A 21010-nucleotide genomic window follows, 5' to 3' on the forward strand; every position below is an offset into this window, starting at 1 on the left:
AACTCCCATCATCCCTGACCACTGGTTCTGTTAATGAGGGATGATGGGAGTTGTACTCCCAAAACATCTGGAGGGCCGAGTTTGCCTATGCCTGGTTTAGACAGCTTCCAAAGAAAAGAAAACAGGAGGAGGCCTATCAGTGGCTATTAGCCATAGTGGTTGAATAGGAACCCCCCCCCCCAATTTTCCCTAAGTCAGTATACCTCCAGATACCAGTTGCTGGAGGCAACTCCCCCCCCCCCCTGCAGAGGGCTATTGCTTTTATTTTCTGTGCTTGTGGGCTTCTTGAAGGTATCTGGTTGGCCATTGTCAGAAAAAGGATGGTAGGCTAGGTAGACATTTGGTCTGGTTCAGCAAGGAAGTGGTGGCTGTATAAAACCATGCATGCCACGCTGCTGCTGCTGCTGCTGCTGCTGTGTGTGTGTTTAGAAGTAGTAGTGCTTCCCCACCCTTCCGGTTTGCTACTGTATTGCACAAACCACATTGCAGGAAGAGAAGCTTGGAGCTAAGTGAGCAAGTTAAGGGAAAGGTGACAGCATCCTGCTGGAACCCAGATGCTCAACCAATTAAGCTGTTGCTTTCCACAACAATGTCTAAGAATCACAGCAATGCATATTGCAAAGATATTCTAGGCTATAATTCTGCATCAGACCAGCATGGGAAGTTGCACCTGATTCCAGTTGCTAATGTATGAGTGTGTTTGCTGTTTGACATTTCTAGTTAAGAGATATATGCTATCAGTAGACAATGGAGTACACCCTGTTTCAAACATACTCCACCTGGCCTTAATGAGTCACATTTCGAAAGGCACGCTCATGCTGCAAAGGCACTGTTTAAACATTTATTGTTTTGCTTTTGTTCAGTTTAAGGCACCCAATTTCCTCTTATAACTCATGCAGAGCTTTAGAGCAGATTTGTATTATCAGTTATAATATAAAGATGCTTGTGTGTTGCAAGCTCAGATCGTAGATTAGCATTTGGTGGAAGGTGCAGAAGAAAATGAAAGCTGTGGAAAGGCTGCTTTCTTGAGATTTATACAGGCTGAAGGTATGTCTACACTCTGTGGAAAGCACCTCATGTTTCTGATAAACTTAATATGCTAACTCATCAGTTTGTAGGAAAAATGTAGGAAGAAGATTATGGAGATGGCAGGGGGATGGTGGGACTGGTGAAGCAGAGATTAAATCTCATTTACGGTAGAGAGCAACTGTGTGCCACATGCTAGTTATGGCTGTCTCAAAACAGCAGACCCAGTTGTTTGAAACACTTAACTTAGGCTGTGTGCACACCATAAATGAAAAGTGTATTTAAAGCACATAGCTTCCTTCAAAGAATCCTGGGTGTAGTTTACCCCTCATAGAGCTACAATTCCCAGCACCCTAAAAAAAAAACAGGTCCCGGGATTATTTGGGGGAAGCCACATGCTGTAAATGCCTTGCTGGATCACATCAGAGACTTATCTAGTTCAGCATCCTATTCTCACAATGGCCAGCCAGAAGCCTATGGGAAGCCCATAAGTAGGACATGAACACAGCAGCATCACTCTGTCGTGTTCTCCAGTAACCGACATTCAGAGCCACAATGCCTCTAGAACTGGAGGCAATATACAGTGGTACCTTGGTTTTCGAACGTGCCTCAAAAGTCGAACAGCTTCTGCTGAGTGTTTCTCAATTTTCTCAATTAAATTTGCAGGCTGCCCTTTGTGCCTTGGTTTTTGAACGTTTCGGAACTCGAACGGTCTTCCGGAATGGATTATGTTCGAAAACTGAGGTACCACTGTATAGTCATCCCAGTTAGTAGCCTTCTCTTCCACACATTTGTCTAATTTATTGGTTTGTTTTATGCTTTTTGTCTTCTCCTTTTGTATTTTTATGTTGCAAACCACCCTGTGATCTTTGGAGGAAGGGCGGTGTACAAATTTAATAAATAATATAAATGAATAATAAATGACTAATCCCGTTTTGCTGCTGGTGGCCATCACAACATCCTAGCAGGTGAACCTTGGTGTCCAGCAAGGAATATGCACAGGACAAAGTTGAGGGGAGAGACCCAGTATGTTGATTGCGGAAAGGTTACCTGATTTATGCTTACACTTGCATGGAATTGTTTCTTGTGTCCTACGTCTTGCTAGCTGTTTTAACCTGATTTTTCGTTCTTTCTGTTCTCATTAGCTGGGAAATCAAACTGATGTTCATCTAAGCAGAGATTTCTTCTTGACAAACCGACCTGTCGCTCGCTCCGACACATATGTCAACTTGCGTGAAGTCTCAAACCGCTTCCATCTAGCTCTGGGGGACTACCTCATTGTGCCTTCTACCTTTGAGCCTTTCAAAGATGGCGACTTCTGCCTTAGAGTCTTCACAGAGAAACAGGCTAAAGCTCAGTATGTATATTTTACCCCGATGTGCCAAAAGGCATTGTCCCTTTGCAGTCAGTGCATCAAAGCTGTGGCTTGATCAGGTGTCTAATCAGGCTTATAGCTCATGACACCCTCTGCCCTTTTTTGCTCTCTGAGTTCTCATTAGGGAGTAATGACTATTCAACCATGTTCCATTATGCCTCTGCTGGTATAGTGACTGAAGTGATATAATAAAAGACGGATGAAAAGATAGTTGGGTGAAAACTTACAACTTATATGCATAGACATTTTGTTTGTTTGTTTGTTTGTTTGTTTGTTTGCTACCCTTCACCATAAGGTCCAGGGTGGATTACAGCATTAAACGCAACATTAAAAACAGTTTAAAACAACTCTCAATCATAACAACAAGCAGGTTACAAGAAAAGTGGTGGTGGTGAGAACACCTCCACTCAACAATTTCCCCATTCCTTTTTAAATCCCCCTTCCTTCACCAGAACCTGTTTATCATGTTTTTCTTTGGACGACAATCAAATCTACAATTAGTTTGAAAATGTTCCTTTTTAGGATCAGGGTGGATGTTAAGTCCATGTCAGGTGGAAACAGCAAAAGCAAGTGTACACAATTTGGTTCTGGAGTATTAAGGTGAATGAACTATTTTGTCCATAGTAGATAAATGATCTTGCATGGTTGCTTTAAGGCATGGATAGCCAATGTGGTGCCCTTCAGATATTATTAGAATTTCATGAGTCTGTCTCTAATGATAATGGATGATGGGAGCTGTAGTCTGGCAATGTCTACGTGGGCTAGCCCTCATCTGCTCCCATACAGACAATCTCAGGCTTTAAGGTCTGCCTCCGGCCTGCCACTCTCTATACCAGGCATCCCCAAACTTCGGCCCTCCAGATGTTTTGGACTACAATTCCCATCTTCCCCGACGACTGGTCCTGTTAGCTAGGGATCATGGGAGTTGTAGGCCAAAACATCTGGAGGGCCGCAGTTTGGGGATGCCTGCTCTATACCTTCATCTTGGATCATCAGGCAAGTAAGCATGAGTGTCAGGGCCTTCTCAGTGGTGGTACTGCCCCTCTGGAGTAACCTTCCACTGGAGATGCAACAGAATATCTCTTTACTGTCTTTCTAGAGAGACAGCAAAAAAAAATCTGTTTCAACAGGGATTTAATGTTTGATTGTGTTACTGTTTTAAACTGTTCTTTAAAAAAAACTATTGTGAGATTCTTATCATTTTAAGTTGCAGCATTTTTAAGCTTATATCTTTGTAGGTTTTTTACTTAATTGTATTGGGTTGCAATTTATTTTAATGGGCCCCCTCTAAGCATGACTATAGCAAGATTCAGCTCATTGAAATTTTTGATGTAAGCTATTTCTGAGTGTGTCTGTGATAAGAAGAACAGGATATTTAATTATATTCTTCTTCTTATTATTTTTTCCCTCACAGGGAAATGGGTGACACTGTGGCTGCAAATCCATATGAGGTAAAAATCAAATTCACAGATTCAGCTTTGGGCTCTAGTCTCTTATTACTGCAAAAGCTGAGAACCTTTTTGCTGTAGCCCAGCAAAGCGTTGTACCCTAAAGAAAATAGTGCTTTCTTTGCATCGGTGAGGTTTCATTCACCAACTTCTTTGCACAACTCGTTTCTGGAGAAGCAAAACTCTGCACCATAAAGCCTAAGATCAATCACAATGTTTGACAAACGTAGCAGAGATGACAGGCTTCCGCTTGGCAAATGCAGTCTTTTAAGTTTCTGAGCTTACTGAGCCAGCTTCTCAGGTTTCTGTTCCTTTCAGAGCTTGTTTTGACTCAGGAGCCCTTTGGAGGAAGCCTCAAACCTCGATGTAAAATGTAACATTATTCATAATATTTTTTTTTAGCCTCATGTTGCGGGCAAGGACATAGGCGACGAGTTCAAGAGCCTGTTTCAAAAACTTTCTGGGGAGGTAAGAGGGTTTCTGTGCTATGATAAATATTCAGAATTAGGCAAATGCTTCAAAGACTTCCAAGGCGTTGGTTGCTTCTTTTTACTAACACAATTGGCAGTAGACTCCTGGAGAGCCGCTTTTCTCCTTCTCAGTCTTTTTTATTCCTGCACCATGTTCCCCATCACTTGATGGGGGAACTGACAGAGAGGAAACTGGTCCTTTAAGCTCACCCCTCCCCAAGAGGGGTGGGCCTGAGAGAGGTGTTCTGGTATGAGAAGCACAAAAGGCCTTATTTGGACTTTAGACATCACTGGACCAAATTGGTCACTTGGAGCTCTCTCAGGTCCTGAAGTCTGATCTTATCTGTCCCCTGGCAACTTAGTACAGTACTCCTGCTCAAGAACAGGACAGTGAGGAAACAGCGCCTTGTAGACACCAATTGCCTTCTTTTTAACCTATTCTACATATCAATATGCTGCATAGGAAAATCGGGATGCGGGTCTTTTGGGGCCGCGCTCCTGCATGAGTCATGTGATCAGGGCTGGCTCTAGGTAGACCCCCGGTGGCGCGAAAACCATGCTGCGCCCTGAGAGGGCGGTGGCGCCGGAGCGATCTCCGCCCCTCAGCACCAGGGCGCGCAACCTGATCGAGACTGCCCTGCATGTGATTCACAGAAGAATGTGACCCCCCCAAAAAAACCCCACATGTCTTTCAGAGCCTTGCTCTTGTGGCAGCCAGGCATATTTTGGGGCTGTGCTCTTTCAGGAGAACAAAACAGGACATCTTGGAATCCAGGCAAAAGGCAGAGGGCCTTTTCGGTAGTGACGCCTGCCCTGTGGAATGTCCTCCCACCAGATGTCAAGGAAATAAACAACTGTTTGACTTTAAAAAGACATCTGAAGGCAGCCCTGTTTAGGGAAGTTTTTAATGTTTAATATTTTACTGTGTTTTTAATATCCTGTTGAAAGCTGCCCAGAGTGGCTGGGGAGACCCGGCCAGATGGGCGGGGTATAAGTAATAAGTAATAAGTAATAATAATAATAATAATTAATAATAATTCCAGGATGTCCCGCTTAAAGTGGAACAGTTGATAGACACGATTCTAAACACTGCCCTCTAAATCCAGTAGCTGTAACATGTAACTGTGGCTACCAATCTACAGTAAGCCAGGGCCTTGTCCCATTTACTTCTATGGGAGAGAGAGCCCTTCCCTGGAGTGTGAGCGTGCTAATGGAGCTGTTCTGACATTTGAAGTGAATAGGGTTATCAGCCCTCTATACAAGGGATGCGGAACTTGTGGCCCTCCAGATGTTGCTAGATTCCGACCCCATCAGCCCCAGACAGCATGGTCACTGTCAAAGATGATGGGATTTGTAGTCCAGCAACAGCTGGAGTGCCACAAGTTCACCATCCCTACTATATACTATGCACCAGCTTCATTGTGTAGTTACATTCCTTATCAACAGTGTGAACATCCCTTTGTCTTCTTAGAGGTCTGTTTACTTCTTGTGGAACCCTTTGTCCCTGGCCTTTGATCATTAACTCATACACCCAACAGCTATCATCCACTAAAAATGAATTTAAATTGAATTTGGAGAGCTGGGGCAGAGAAGTCTCTCTTGGGTTTTTGTTTGACATTAGATCTAGAATAGAGGCTAGGTTTAGCCAGAAGATAAGGGTTTGGTTGCCACGGTTGTTAAATCTTGGATTTGTCTCCTTTTCTGCAGAACAGTGAAATGACTGCTGATGAACTTCAGACTGTTCTGAACAGAGTTGTGGCAAAGAGTAAGTTGCAGTCACTGCTTCATAATTGTGGGGGAGGCCCAAATACATATTCAAATACTTATATCCAGAATTATATTCAAAACCAGTCTGAATAATTCCTTAACCGTAGCTGCCATTATGCTTTTCTTAAATTGCTTGTTATTGCTGCAACTGATTGCTATACAACTTTCAGAATGATAGCTATATATTTTTTATCTAATAAAGCCAGAAATACAAAAAAACTTGGATATTTCTGCAGTTCCTCTGAGAATGCATGAGAATTTTGCAGTGGTCACATTTATTTAAGTTCATTTCTGCTACGAATTGCAGGGTTGTAGTGTGGGTAAAGGTTTAGGTGAAGCATTGATCCAGCTTAGATTAGTTGGTGCACGTTTATATTTTCTTTTTGAAAATGTTTAAAATAAAGTTTTTCTGGGGGAGGGGACACCACAAAGAGAACTGATTTGCCGCAGAATCAGCAGTTGCTTCATAATCACATCTTTCTGCTGATGTTCTTGGGAGTTAGCCCTGGAATCTTCCCTCTGTGTGATGTTCAGCTGTCTTCAAAATGATCTAGCATATTTTCCCTTAACTGCAAAGGCTAACCATGCACAAAGATAACTCCCTAGTGTTTCCAGGGAATGCAGATAAATATTTGTCTAACATTCTTTTGCCTCTTTTTCATTGTATAGGAAGAGACATTAACAGTGATGGATTCAGCATAAACACCTGCAGGGAGATGATCAGCCTCTTAGATGTATCCTTTAAATGTCACTCTTCTCTACTGGATTTCCCTTGTGAACCTTTTGACTAGATAAGGCAGGGCTTAACGTGTCTCATTTTCCTGGCACATCTGTCTTCACTTGCCGTAGGCATAAAGTGCAGAGTGTCGATCTAAACAGCTTAGTGTAGCAAGGTTATTAACCCTTTCTTTCTAGTCGTGTGCTTGGTTTCCCATTGTATTGTGTTCAAGTTCTGCTGGGATGTATGAGAGTTTGTCAACGATCCCTGCCTAGATTTAGCCGTGGCTGTGTTATTATGAACCACCTGGCTGCGATTCTAGCCTGATCATCAGACCATAGGTTGCTCTCCTCTTATACACAAGGATGGTGTACAAGGAGATTTGGAGAGCTGTGGGGAAAGTGGGCCAAATGGTTAAACCGGCCTCTCCTATACACATGGCTCGGCAAATAAGGAGGAAATAAAAGCTGGAGGAACTGCCAATCTTCACAGCATGCCCTTTTCTCATAGGAGAGTAATTAACAATGCAAATGATTTAACATGCTAGAATGAATTTAATATAGCTGTGTAGCCAGGTGGCTGGCAGAGAGCCACAGGGAGGGCTGGTAGAGAAGACAAGCTGTAATCTAGAGGGATGAGCTGCGCTGCTTCAGCAGAAAGTCTGCATAGGGAAAAATAATGGTAGAACTGGACTCAGGTGCACTCCTAGGGTCTTCAGAACCGTGCACTTACAAAGAACCTACATGGAAGCTTAACTCTTCTGTTCTATTTCATTTTTTTCTTCTCTGCTATGGCTAGGGTTGCCAGACTCAATAGAGGACAGGACTTTTGTGCCTTTAATTGCCCTGCTCTCTTTTGAGTCTGGAAACCTTAAAGAGAAACCAGCAGACCCTTTGCTTGGAAATTAAACAAAGCAAGCGGAGACCGAGTGGCTCTCGCTAAAGCAAAGCACGTCCCCCGTTTGCCCTTTTCCACTTCAGTTTTTGGAGGGGAAAAGTGCTGGTTATGGTCTGTAAAATACGTTAATTTTTTGCTTCTGGGGGGGGGGCAGCTGCCCCCTCCTGCCCCCCGGGTATGCCTATGGTTGTTGCTTATTTAAGGTTCAAAATGAGGCTTAAATAGGAGCTGCTGCTCTAGCTCAACCTTTAGTGAAAGGAGCCTCCTCACTTAAGGGGCCCAGCCTATTTTACAGTCATCACTAGTAAGAGGCAAATTGAGCTTCTGAGTGTGAGTTCTCGGAGTCAGAGGTGGGCAGTGTGACCTTCTTCAGCCACAGAAGTACTCGTACCATGGAATCCTCTTGTGTAAGGGCTTCCAGGTTGGTATAAGCATCAGGCTCTGACTCTGAAGGCAGTTCCCTCTCCTACTCTGAATCCCTAGCTTGACCCTCCAAAGATGAGGATTTTGGCCTTAGCATCATGATAAGGTCACCATGGGGTCCTTTATGTGCCCCCCCCGAGGGAGTTTTCTCATTCAGAAATAGGTAACCTCCATCTGCAGCCTCAAGTGGTATGGTTTATTCTGCACTAGGGATTCTACTACATCAATCAATGCCTGTGGAGACCAGGCCTCAGTCTCTCCTTTTGTCAAGCCCTTCCGCTCCTCAATCCCTTCGCACTCCTTACACTCTGCACAAACAGCCTATTGTCTTCTCCTTCATATTTCTCTCTGGCCTTCATTTCATTCTGTTCTGCCTGCGTATCTCCCACTATCTGTTCTTCTAGCCATGAACCCTCTCCACTTTCAAATCTTTCTTTGAATTTCTTTCATGCCAGAGACAGAAAGTGGATTTTAATAAGTATTGAAAGTGGTTTAGATGGTGGGGGGATCTTTTGCCTCTGGTTTGAAAACACATTTCTTTGTTGCTCGTGGTCTTCTCTGGAACAACACAAGTACCTCTCACTAGCCCAAATAATGGGGTGACTGTACACTCCAAAGTCAAACATGCTTTTCTTGTACATTTTCTCTACATTTGGAAACAGTAATTCTTCTGCTTCAAGAAACAAATAAAGTCTTTCCTCAGGCACCTTGGTCTCACTTTACCTGCTCTTCCACTGTCTCTGACCCCCCCCCCCAATATCTCTGATTTACATTATAACCCTCTGGGCAGAGATCAGATCATGCTCCTAGCCTAGCATAACTGCCTTGTGGGTAAGAAGGACCATGGGCAGTTGTAGGGATACCTAATTTCTAAACAGAGGCAACTAGTTTCATGGCTAGGTTGTGAGAATGAGCATGGGGACCACAAAGTTCTTTGCACAATTAAAGAGCTGTAGACTTAAGAAACATTTCTCTGGATTAACGGAGTGCTTCGTCACTTACCTCTGCTGCCAGCTTCCCTTCACTCATTGTTAAGTGAGGCAGAAGCCTGCTTCTAGCAAGTTAGCTGTGAGGTCAATTCTTTGCTCTAATGATGGTTCTAAGAGGCTACGGGTCATTTGCTGGCTTATGTGATGCCAGAACTGGACACAATGTTTTGCTTATTATGCCAGATCGTTCAACGCAATTTCTTTCAGCAAAAAGGGGAAAGAGAGATGATGTGCTTGGGACAGACCCGCCTCTTCTGTCTAGAAGGTCACGGATACTGGATGCAAAATCACTGGGGTCTGGATTATACCTATGTAGCCTGCTCCTGTGCAAGCTGACTCATAAATAAGCAGACATGCAGAACTGGCACCTTTTTACAAGTGCCATATCATGTTCATTTTGTACTTGCAAGGAATTGATCTCTCAGTGTGACAGCACAAAAGCTCTGGAACTCCCTGCCTATTAGGCAGGTCGCTATATTGTTTTCAGCATCTGTGAAACTTATTTTTATTTAGGCAAGTCTGAGTAGATGTGCAATTTTGACAGGCATTTTAATGTGCAGTTTTATTTTATTATGTGTCTCAGGGTGGAGAAAGTGCCCATCGAATATAGTTGGTCTCCAACTCCCATCAGCCCCAGCAAACATAATTAGGCAGGATGAGAGTTGGGAGTTGAACAGCATCTGAAGGGCCACAGCTTCCTCATCTCTGATTTTAGTTACATTTTGCTTTCTTTATTTTGGATGTTAATTTAATCAGTATTTTAACTGTCTATTTTATACAAACCACTTGGAGATAAATAAATGTCTTACGGGTATGTGTGCATATAATCACAGCCTAACTGTGGAGGACTCGGACTTTAAAATTTCAGTGGCGCCTTGTGTGGTGCCAAAATTTGGTGTCCAACCCCACCTTCAGTGTGCATGCACACGAAAGCTCATACCAATGACAAACTTAGTTGGTCTCTAAGGCATAGCTGCCAAGTTCCGGCCTGAGAAATAAGGGACTGGACCGGAAGTAGCAGACCGGAAGTAGCGCTGCCGCCATTTTGGAACTGGGCGGAGCATGCTCAGAAGCTACTTTTGATGCTGCTCTGCCCTGTTCCAAAATGGCTGCCACACCAGAAGTCACGCTGCAGCCATTTTGGGACTGGGCAAAGCAGCATCAAAAGTCGCTTCTGAGCATGCTCTGCCCAGTTCCAAAATGGCCACCGTGCCAGAATAAACCGGGAAAAAACAAAAAAATTCATTTTTTTGGATGGGAACAGCTGGAAAAACGGGGGTTTCCCGGGGAATACGGGAGACTTGGCAGCTATGCTCTAAGGTGCTACTGGAAGGATTTTTTTTTTGGTCCCACTTTCAGTTATTCATCATTGTTGTGGTACCCACTGCGGCGCCCTCTTGGCTGAACCAGTCACACTCCCCATAATCCATCTCTGAGCCTAATTTGTATCTCAGCAATTAATGTCCCAGAAAATAAGTTAAGAAGGTGTGGGCCTTATCTGTGCTTTGATGGGATAACAGGAGGAGATGCAGAGAAGTTGCTGAGATAAGTCATTGTGTTCTTTCTAAAGGAAGAATGCAGCAGAAGTGTAGCAAATGGAACTTGGGCTGCTTGAAATGTGTGCAGGTTTTTAAATCAAAAGAATTTCCTAAAAAGGACTTCAAGCAGGTGGCTACTTCTTGTAGTCCAAAGCATGATCTATGTGGCCCTATGAAAATATAATAAATCACTCTGCAAAAGAGAGCCCAGGAATCTTCACCACATCCTTATCTAAGCAAACTGAAAACAGCAGGTGTGCCTCCTCTGGGTGGGTTGAAAGTGGCAGGTTCATGCATCAGGTAAAGTGCCACATTTTAATGAGTCATTCATTTTTATCTAGGCCAGAAGTCCTTACTGGCTAAGGGCGTGTGTGTAAAAAAGAGTTATTTGCTCCCATGAATTAGACCTTAACTTTCTGCAGAACCATGGAACTGGTACATTGGATCTTTTGGAATTCAAGATACTTTGGATGAAGATTCAGAAATATCTGGTAAAATAGCTCTTTTCTAAATATATCTTTCTCTTTGATTCATAAATGGATGAGAAATGGAGCCCTGAATGCCAGAAATATGTTTGTTTGTTTTTGGGGTGAGAGTATGGAATGTACATGCAAGGGTTCCAAGGGTAGGAAATAGTCTTGTATCCCACAGACATGCCCATATTTTTAAATGCCTCCTCCCTAATTAAACTACTAGCATGGGCATCCACTGGCATTTTTATGGGTGTGTTTATGTGAAAAATGAAAAACACTGAAAGCATGGAGCAGGCTAGTTTTCCGTAAAGAGCGAGAAGAATCGGCTCTGTACATTTTGCCTCGTATCTCAAGTTCTACAAATGCTAAGAAACTAAAGGTCACGTCTGCACTATACATTTAAAACATGACTACGGATTCATGGGGTATCTTGGGAACTGTAGTTTGTTAAAGATGCTGGGAATTGTAGCTGTGTGAGGTTAGCACCCTTAATGAACCACAGTCATGTGACCTGATTTCTTTTTTTCAATGGAAGCTGGGAGTCATGGGAATAATAATTCCTCACATCCATAATAACAGAGCAGGATGGGGGGGAATGCTAAATGTCTTCCCACTGCTAGTTTGGCACCTGCCGCACACATGAAAATGACAGGGAAATTATGCTACTTCTATGCAACTATATTTCTTATCGGGCCCTCGGTGCTCAACATTTTGATTACTTTTGCAGTAGTGGATGAAAGTGTGAAAAAACAACTGTGGCAGAACTTCCTACTGAGTTACAGGCCAGAATAGCTTCTAATTACACAGCTAGAGCTGGATAAGAAGCCATTTGGCACCGAGAACTGTCTGTTGTTCTTTTAAAGTATTAATCTCAATAGAGTTTTATATTACAGCCTTTGCCAGAGGAAGGGGGTTATTTCTCAAAGGCCCGTTTGCCATGTGGGTGGGCAGGTTGCCAGCCCTGTGGGAGCCATTTCCCAGGGCACACAGCTTGCCATTAGTTAATTGAATTCCTCCCTCTCCTTCAGTCATTAACACTTTCAGAGAGAGGAGGCTCCCTTGCCAGGCATGAGCAGCAGTGAATATCCTAGCCAAACTGATAGGTCTTCTAAAATTAGCCTAAAATGACAACCAACAGCCTTCTTCCCTATTTCTTTGGCTTAGGAAATCTATAAGAAAGTGGATACTGACTCTGCCGGGACCATAGATGCACATGAAATGAGAAATGCTTTCACGGAAGCAGGTCAGTATCTGGAATGCAGTGATGGGGGAGATATCCAACTTTTTTTGGAATTGGAACGAGAAGCCACCTAATCTGCATTTCTTGAATCAGTATACGGTGCAGAAAACAGCTCTTTTTTGAACTTTGCACTTCTCTGAATTTTGCAGTGCAGTTGTCCAACCAATCACTGTGTACAAAAAAGCATATTTTCAGGGAAAGTGTGCATAAATATGCATATCTTAGTGAAAACAACCTAGAAAGCTGTATTATAGTAGGGAAAATGGCTTGCAAAAATGTGTATATTAATATATTATACATATTATGTACAAGAATGCAGCGGCACCCAGGGCGGGGCAAGTTTTCCACCCCCTGGTGGGCTGGGCAGCTGAGGTGTGGGTGCACCTCAGCCTCCTTGCCCATTGCCCCCATTTACCTGTCTACTAGTCCAATCCACCTGCCACTGTTCCTCAGCTGCCAAGGATTCTCTCTCCAGCCATTGGTCAGCTTTCTATGCACCCTGCACATGCTCAACCCTCATTGGACCCCACTTGGGATATTCCCCCTCCATTTCTGGGTTTTTGGAAGGGGGAGTAGAAACACAGGTGCCAACCCCAGCTACATTAAAACCTTAATTTTTCTCTATTGATCTCTATGGGCACCTCTCATTTAAGTCCCTGAGGACATATGAAAATGTGAACCATTGTGTGGACTATCTAAACAGCGGCATAGCTCTCTCTACCTTTTTTATGTCCAGCTGTTTCTTCCTCCATCCTTTCCCCCCAGTTACGATATTGCCAGGGCAAAGGCTGCAGTGGTTTCTGCAGGGCTGAGAAGGAGGCATCAGATCACCCTCTCCAAGGTTGTACTTCTCCCTGTGCCCTTGGAAAGGAACGTTCCATGTTCCATGTGACCACTGGGGCATCCTCCCAGGGCCCATAGTGGGACCAGTGTCTCTTCTCATGCTGGTCATATGGATCGGCTTCACTTGGCTCCAATCCTCCCCTCTCCCCTCACAATACCCTCTGCAAACTGAGGATAATATTTCAAGCATTTGATGAAGTGGACTGTAGTCTTTAATCTTTAAAGTGCCACAAGGAGCTTTGTTGTTTCTATAGGGGGTGGATGGGGGTCATCTGGTCTTTCGGGGTGGTGGTGGTGGCGGCGGCGGGGGAATTATCGCTACAATATGAGGAATTGCTGGCTTTCCAGCAAATGTGTTCCTTCATTCAGGCCAGCAAACTGTGGCTTCAGCCTCTGCTTAAGTGAAGCTTTAAGAAATGGATAGGAAGTATATACTATGCGTGAAACTGACTCCCTGCAATGGATTTCATTTGGCTGGAGCCCCAGGAGTGCATTAAGGCTTCACTAATTAGGTGCTTCTCTTCTGAATATAGGGCAAGGGAATTCCCATGAATTGGCATTTAAATGTGTCATTTCAGAAAACATTATGAGGGAGTGTTAGGTCTGTTACCTCTTGAGAACAATGGGGACAGGGAAGGAGAACATAATAGACCAACAACCTTCCAGGATGGAATAGCTAATAATACTTCATCACTGTCTGTCTGCAGTTGTTGTTGTTGTTGTTGTTGTTATTGTTGTTGTTGTTGATTTCATTTCTATACTGCCTTATATTATAAAGGAAACGATCTCAAAGCGGTTTAAAACACATCAAAACATTGCATAAAACAATCCAGAATGAAACAAATGCAAGCTTCAAGGAAAATATTTCAATTCCTTCTCCAAGTGACATTTTGCTTTTGCCACATTTATTTACCTACTTAATTTATATAGGTGCCCCATAGCAGAAGTACTGTAAACTGCACAAAACAGGTGTAATGAAACAGAATGGTGCGGATCAACACCAAACATTGTGTTACTCATGCCTGGCTTTCCTTTCCACATAGGCTTCACTCTTAACAACAAAATCCAGCACAGTCTAGCTCTCCGCTATGGTGGCAGCAAGATGACCATTGACTTTGATGGCTTCGTGGCCTGCATGATTCGTCTAGAGACTCTCTTCAGTAAGTCTTCCTGAAGTAAAAGGAGATAGAATGATAGAAAATACTCTGGAGTGTCTCCCTTACCAGCACTCCTGGCTTTTCTCTAACAAGCAAAAGAGTTATCCCTATTTTTAACCTGAGCACAAACAACTGTGTGTCAAGGAAAAGGGGACCAAAATGTCTGTAATTTGCCAAATTAGGTAAGAACCTAACTACTCCCAAGCTAGTGCAAGATCCCAAAGCTTGCCAGACTCTGCTTTTAACAAAGCAAATACAGGGACCTAGATGCAGAAGACATTCTACCCCCCCCCCCCAAGGTCAAATAGGATCTGCCAAAGGGATTGATTTGCAAAACTCACCAGAGGCCCACGGTGTGTGACTGCCATCTTGCTATGCAGAGAATGGTGTAACTGCCCAAATAGGACAGCTTAGGTGCTTTCCAGACAAGGATTGCACAAGAATATACAATGACCAGATAATCTTTATTGCATTCCTCCCCATGCCCCATCTAGTGTCTCTGTTACAGGGAAACCACTTTTCCAATCTCATTTTCATTCAAGATAGTGCAGGTGCTCCATTGTGAATGGAATAGGCAATGTGACTGTGAGAATCCATAGGTATCTGCCAGGTGCTATCTGTGACTTCCCCAGTGACCAGCAGCACAATTCTTCCAACTTTGATGCCTTCGCTGTTTTGCCATTTTATAAGTATTTAAAATACTTTTTTAACAACCACCGCCACCAGTCTTTGGAAGCTGAGCACTCTCTTATATACCACCACACACAACTGGAAGTACTAAGTCAACCCTTTAAAGTTACCAAGTTACCAGGAAGATGTCTCATACCAGACCACTGGCCCATCTACCTTAGTATTGTCTACACTGACTGGCAGTGGACCTCCAGGGTTTCAGGTGAGACACTTTCTCAGCCATACCTGAGGATAGTAGAGATTCAGTCTGGGACCTGGGACAAAGCAAACCTTTTGTCCCACAACTGATTCATGCAAGATGACATTCTCTTCTCTCACTAGACAATGAACAATGCCCTGCCATTTCATGACCCCTTTTGTCTTGCTGTTATATTGGTATCGATATTTGACTCTCCAGTGCTAAACGTACACGTCTCCAGCCTTGTTTTCAAAGAAAAAGGAAGTGATTTTCTATTTTGTGGAACGGTACTTGCTAACCATTAACAAGAGGCTGGGAAATTGTGTTGATGATGCTGGAGCAGGGCCAAGTGATATGCTTAGAGTAAAAGATAACCTGCAAATGCAATTTGTCTGTGTATAACTATATCAGGACCTCTGAAAAAAAAATCACAAAATCAAAAACCCAGATCAATAATTTGCTTTGTGTTTAATTTGAATGCCCATTCAAATTAAGCTTAAGACGAATCTGACAATCATTTCCTAGAAATGCTTCTCAAAGCTAGTTAGGAAAAGTTTAGTGTCACAGGCGCGGTAGCGGCTACTCTAGAGTAAAGACTCCTCACGACGTTGCCTTTTCAGTGCAAACTATTTACAGTGCAGAGTCAGTACTATGTACATGTTGTCAGTCTGGGTCAGAACCTCCGAATGGAGATTCCCGTGTTTTCCTCCAACAAAGAAGCCTGGGAGCATTGAATCTCCGCCCCCGTCGCTTTTTGCGCAATTCCGGGGTCGGTGGGAGCGGTCTTCTGATCGCGCCTTCCCTGCTTCCCACTTCCTCTCCTGAGCGGAGCAGTGGCTCTGCTACCCTACCTGAGCTGTGCTCTCTACTTCCTGATTCCCCGCTTGAGACATCCCCCTCCCCGCTCCCACTGGCGCTGGGAGATGAACTTGTGCTTAGGATGGGAGGAGGCTGTCTGTAGCTGCTCTCCCTCACATTTGGCTTGAGATGTAATGTTATGAATACACACACAACCTCATGTATGAAATAGTTTCAGATTCGAAAGCTTCTCACATGGGCGAATCACTGGGTCAGTTTTTATTAATGCTTGAGGTCTGCCTGATTGCTGAATTTGAAGTTAGGAGTAAATCCACCCCCATCTGCCACAGGCCAGTTTGGCTGGAGCATAAAGAGGTAGTAGCATAGTGCCCTCCAGATGTTTTGGACCATAACTCTCACCATCTTTGACCAGGGGCTGGGGCTGATGGGCAGTTGCAGTCCAAAACATCTGGAGGACACCATGTTGCCAACCCCTGAGTCAAAGACATTGGAAGAAATTACAAAAGCAGAGCTTGACCACCTTGTCGGCTGGCTCTCTTGGTTGGCCCAGCTGAACTGATTTGCTCTTGCGGTACACCTCTGCAGCAAACATGCTCTCTGGTTACGGCATGCTGGATTGTACAAGTTGATCTTGGGAGGGTGTGTGTGCATAGCTAATACGGGGTTTGGGCTGGAGAGTTGGGTTAGATGTCCTTTGGTTCTTCTAATACTATTGCCCTCCGTGAAAGGGAAGTGCTTTGTGTGTGCAATGGAAATGCCTGTAGACATCCAGAATGCCTAGAACATAGGAACGTAGGAATCTGCCTTGTAATGTATCATCTGACCATCAGTCCATCTACATCCATATGGTCTACTCAGTGGCTCTCCAAGCTTTAAGTCAGAGGTATCTGCTTGCTTTACCTGGAGATGCCAGGGATTGAACCTGGGACCGTCTGGATGCAGATGCTCTACCACTGAACTACAGTTCTTCCTCAAAGGCAAAAATTAGATTGGGTCACTTATAAAGCTATGCACTGAAGTAACCTGATTTGAAGAAGCCAGGTTCTTGGAATTGTGCCCCATCCCCATGTTTTGTATTTCTCATGTACCAAATGCTACTGTTTAACTATAACACCTGCTCTTTTTTTGCCACTCAGAAATGTTTCAGATGCTAGACAAGGATAAGAATGGAGTTGTCCAGCTCTCTCTGGCTGAGGTAATGATGATTGAATTAGGCTTCTGCACGGTTGCATTATGGCAGACTGGTGGTAATAAGATTCCTGAATAAAATCACCACTACTTTTAAATCACACCTATTTATTATTATTTCTAGTAATACTGATGCAGCTAGGATACCTGTTAAAACCACAGCTTGGCATTTTAAGATGGAGAGCACATCTCAGTGGATAAGCTCACACATTATAATTCACTGACTGGAATAGATTTGATTACATGAGGTAGAATCCTGCGTAGTCTTTAGCCCCAGTAGATATTAAGATCAAGATGGCAATAAAGAGCCAAGTTCTAGCCCTTTTAACCATGCATTCATCTGTTTTCTGCTTTGGGAGCAATGCGTGCTCTCATTGCCGCTCAGCTAACAGGCACTAGCAGCACACATTCAAATGCTTTGTACTAATGAAGCAAGTCTCATTGAAGGGACGCTTCCACCACCAACCAGCTGATTGGAGCTGCGAGTGCACCTTCAGTGGAGGTCATTGTAACAACCCACCAACTGACTGGCAGTCACACCAATCCCTTTGAAATTTGATGGGTTACGTGACATCAGGTGATTGACAGTGGGTCTGTCCCACCCACCTGGCAAAGTTGGGCTGTCGGCTCCATCTGCTAGCTCAAAGATAGGGAATCTTATTCTGCGTTCCCTTGGGAATAATTTGCCAGAGCTTCATGCAACTCGTGGGCAGGCCCCAAACCATAAATGGACAGAACAACTATTTTATCTCTCTTCCTTTTTTATGTCTCTCCCTTTTCCTTTCCACCCAATGGGCTGCCAGAGTCGGGACATTCTTGCCAGAGCCCAGAACTGATTGCTTGCAAGAGTTTTCTCCCCTTATCCTTCCATTGCTTGATCTGTTCCAGCTTCTCCATCTCCTACCCTCCTTTCTCTCTCCAGTTCCCCCTTTCCTGGCATGAAATAAGGTGAAAGGCTGCAGGGTGCCCATATCTGTACTGGTTGTATAAGCCAGGTGCTCTAAACAAGGATGAGTAGGTGAGCAATGGTCGCAGCAACAGCGATGAGAGTCTGGAATGGGATTCTCTGGCTTCAGCAGCTGACAAAACCCAAAACTGGAGGCCTTCGCAGATGCATAAGCCGGCTCATAAGCTTCACCATGAATTTCTGCTTTCTTCTCAGCAAAAATGGCTAGAATTGGGCTCTGAGTTTTTAACAATGCTGTCAGAGCTAGTATTGTCAAATTCATCAGGAAACCGCAGGTTTTATATGGACAGCAATCCATTTTGTCACATAGGGAGCAGGATATAAATATATTTCTGTTATGATCACTCTGTGTTCATCTTTGTTATCCACCTTCAAAGGGAATGAGACAAAGCAACTGAAAACGTGCAGGAGGGAAGCAGTTTTTGCTCAGAATGAGGTGAAAATAAGTGACCTGATAGGTCTTAGCAATGATCTAGATGTTATGAGTGATGATTCTTTTTTTTTCTTATTTTGGCTAGAATACAAAAGATGTCAGGGCCTGCTGCAGTCAGAGAAAGGAACCTTGCTGTGAAACTATAATGAAAGCCACATCCATCAGAGATGTTAGGAGCATTCAGTTTTATTTAATGGCACTTGGGAAGCAGACTCTGACCTACCTTTTCTTCTGTCAGCCAGCAAGAAATCCGATGTGTTTTCATGCAATATGTCTCCTACCCAGCTCCCAATCTAGTGGGATTATTCACCCTAGGTGAAATGCCAACAACTGTCACTGTTTTGTAGTACAGAAATTTCCATGCTGGACCCTCACTGCCGCTGCTACCCCGTTCCTGTAATTTCCTGGGTCTGTGGGTGTGCAGAAGGTTGATTCTGGGTCTCTGGGTACCAATGAGGCTGGTTACATGCCTCCCAATATGGACTCAACTGCTCAGAAGTTCCCATATATCAAACCAGACCTGTTCCATCGAGCTCAATATTGTCCGTATTGACTGATGGCAGTTTCCCCAGGGTTTTGGACAGAGGGATTTACCAGCCCTACCTGGAGATCCTAGGGACTGAGCGTGGGCCCTTCTGTATGCAAAGTGTTCTGTTCTAATGGAGGCTGATTCATTGGGGCAAATGGGGCAATGCCCCTCCCCACCTCAATTTGCCTGCAGCCAACCCACACCTGCCTGCCTTCTTACCGTATATTCCGGCGTGTAAGACGACCCCCAGCTTTTCCAGTTAAGATATAGAGTTTGGGATATACTCGCTATATAAGAAATACGACCTGGCGTATAAGACGACCCCTGACTTTTGAGAAGATTTTCCTGGGTTAAAAAGTAGTCTTATATGCAGGAATATACAGTACTTAAAACCGGTCTAGGGGCTGGCACTGGGTGTCAGCTTCTTCTTCCTTAATCTGAGTTTTGCCATTACATAACTCAGTAGCGAGGAAGACGGGGAGAAAACCAGAATTAGTTGCCTGTGCTTTATTATAAATCTTTTTGTTTGAAGCCGCCCAGAGTGCCTGGTGAAACCCAGCCAGATGGGTGGGGTGCAAACAATAAATAATAATATTATTATTATCGTCATTGGCTCTTACTCCACCTGCTGTTGTCTCCCTGCCTTACACATCACCAGTCTCGATGGCCACCGGTGAGTATTCATCTGCTTTGTCCCTGAGCGATGACCTTTCCACAGATTAAGTGGTACAGCCAAAATGTTTCCCCTCAGAATCAGGACCACTGACTCTTGTTTGCAGACTCTATCCCATGACGCAGCAGCAGCAGCTCTACCAAGATGGAACCATAGAAAACTTTGGTGAAGTTTTGAACATGTCCAAACAGTTAGTTCTAACAGTTCTAACAGTTACATTCTCTCTTTCTCTCCCAGTGGCTGTGTTGCACATTGGTTTAAGACGGCATTTTGCAAGTCGTTTGAGAGTTCCACAGCTAGCACTTCTACAAATAAGCTCCTACAAAGCAGTTGAAAGATATGAAGAAGGAAATCAATTTCTGGGCCTGGCAATACTTTTTAATGTAAGCAGATCATTTGGAAAAATAAACACATCTATTTGGAAACAATGAATTGCTATCATTCCCTCTGTTTCTGATGTTAAGATTGTGGGTGCCGTTGCTTAGGTAGCCAAAATGTCAGCAGCCTCACACAAGAAGGGCTGGCTAACTATAAGTAACTAAATGCAATGCACATGACCCATTTAAGGAGCCCCTATCATAAGACCCGAGTCTGAAATTACCTTACTTCCCCACAGCTTGGGAAAACCCCAAAGTTTGTAGAAGTAGAAAGAATCTTTTGGGAATAAACTCTAATCTCCCCCCCCCCCCAAACCCCACACATCTCAATGAGGATTGAGTATATGCAACACATCAGGTTGCAACTTTTGGACTGCAGGTCCCACTTGAAACAAAAGTATCATGATATTGTAGGATTCTCGAGCTTCAAAACAGTGATTTGATTCTAAATACATAGCATGGAAGGAAGTAAACAAATGTGAGTTCGGTCAGGCTCCTTCCTTTCTTTCTTTTGCAAGCATTCAACAGCTTAGTGCACTGGGAGGTGTACTAAGCACAGGAGCTACGCTTATTTTCTGATGTCATATTTGCAACTCACATTTTAAACTGCATGATGGAGAAGTGGTCAGGAAATGGCTGGTGTTGCACCCCTTTGTTAATGTCAGAACAGCCAGAAACTTGCATCTTGCAAGGCTCTTCTTTAAGGTTCATGCATTCCATACTTTTGTTTGTAGGTTCAGCTATTACAACTGACCGCCTTTTTGAGACATGACTCTACATGTTTTCAAAAGG

The 21010-nt window shown here is 43.8% G+C and overlaps 1 protein-coding gene across 1 annotated transcript in view; it reads left to right on the forward strand.

Annotated features, from left to right (window-relative positions):
• CAPN8 (calpain 8) overlaps positions 1-20245 on the forward strand; it is a 41175-nt gene extending 20930 nt beyond the window's left edge. Inside the window, exons 12-21 of the mRNA XM_035111417.3 lie at positions 2172-2383; positions 3816-3852; positions 4252-4317; positions 6027-6084; positions 6756-6820; positions 11074-11142; positions 12289-12367; positions 14251-14367; positions 17188-17246; positions 20079-20245. Of these exons, the coding sequence (XP_034967308.3) occupies positions 2172-2383; positions 3816-3852; positions 4252-4317; positions 6027-6084; positions 6756-6820; positions 11074-11142; positions 12289-12367; positions 14251-14367; positions 17188-17246; positions 20079-20102 (786 nt within the window). The 3' untranslated portion in view covers positions 20103-20245. The remainder of the gene's footprint in view (positions 1-2171; positions 2384-3815; positions 3853-4251; positions 4318-6026; positions 6085-6755; positions 6821-11073; positions 11143-12288; positions 12368-14250; positions 14368-17187; positions 17247-20078) is intronic.
• The last annotated feature ends 765 nt before the right edge of the window (positions 20246-21010 follow it).

This window comes from Zootoca vivipara, chromosome 3 (genome assembly GCF_965207765.1).
Source record: "Zootoca vivipara chromosome 3, rZooViv2.hap1.1, whole genome shotgun sequence".
In the NCBI taxonomy this organism is placed as follows: domain Eukaryota; kingdom Metazoa; phylum Chordata; class Lepidosauria; order Squamata; family Lacertidae; genus Zootoca; species Zootoca vivipara.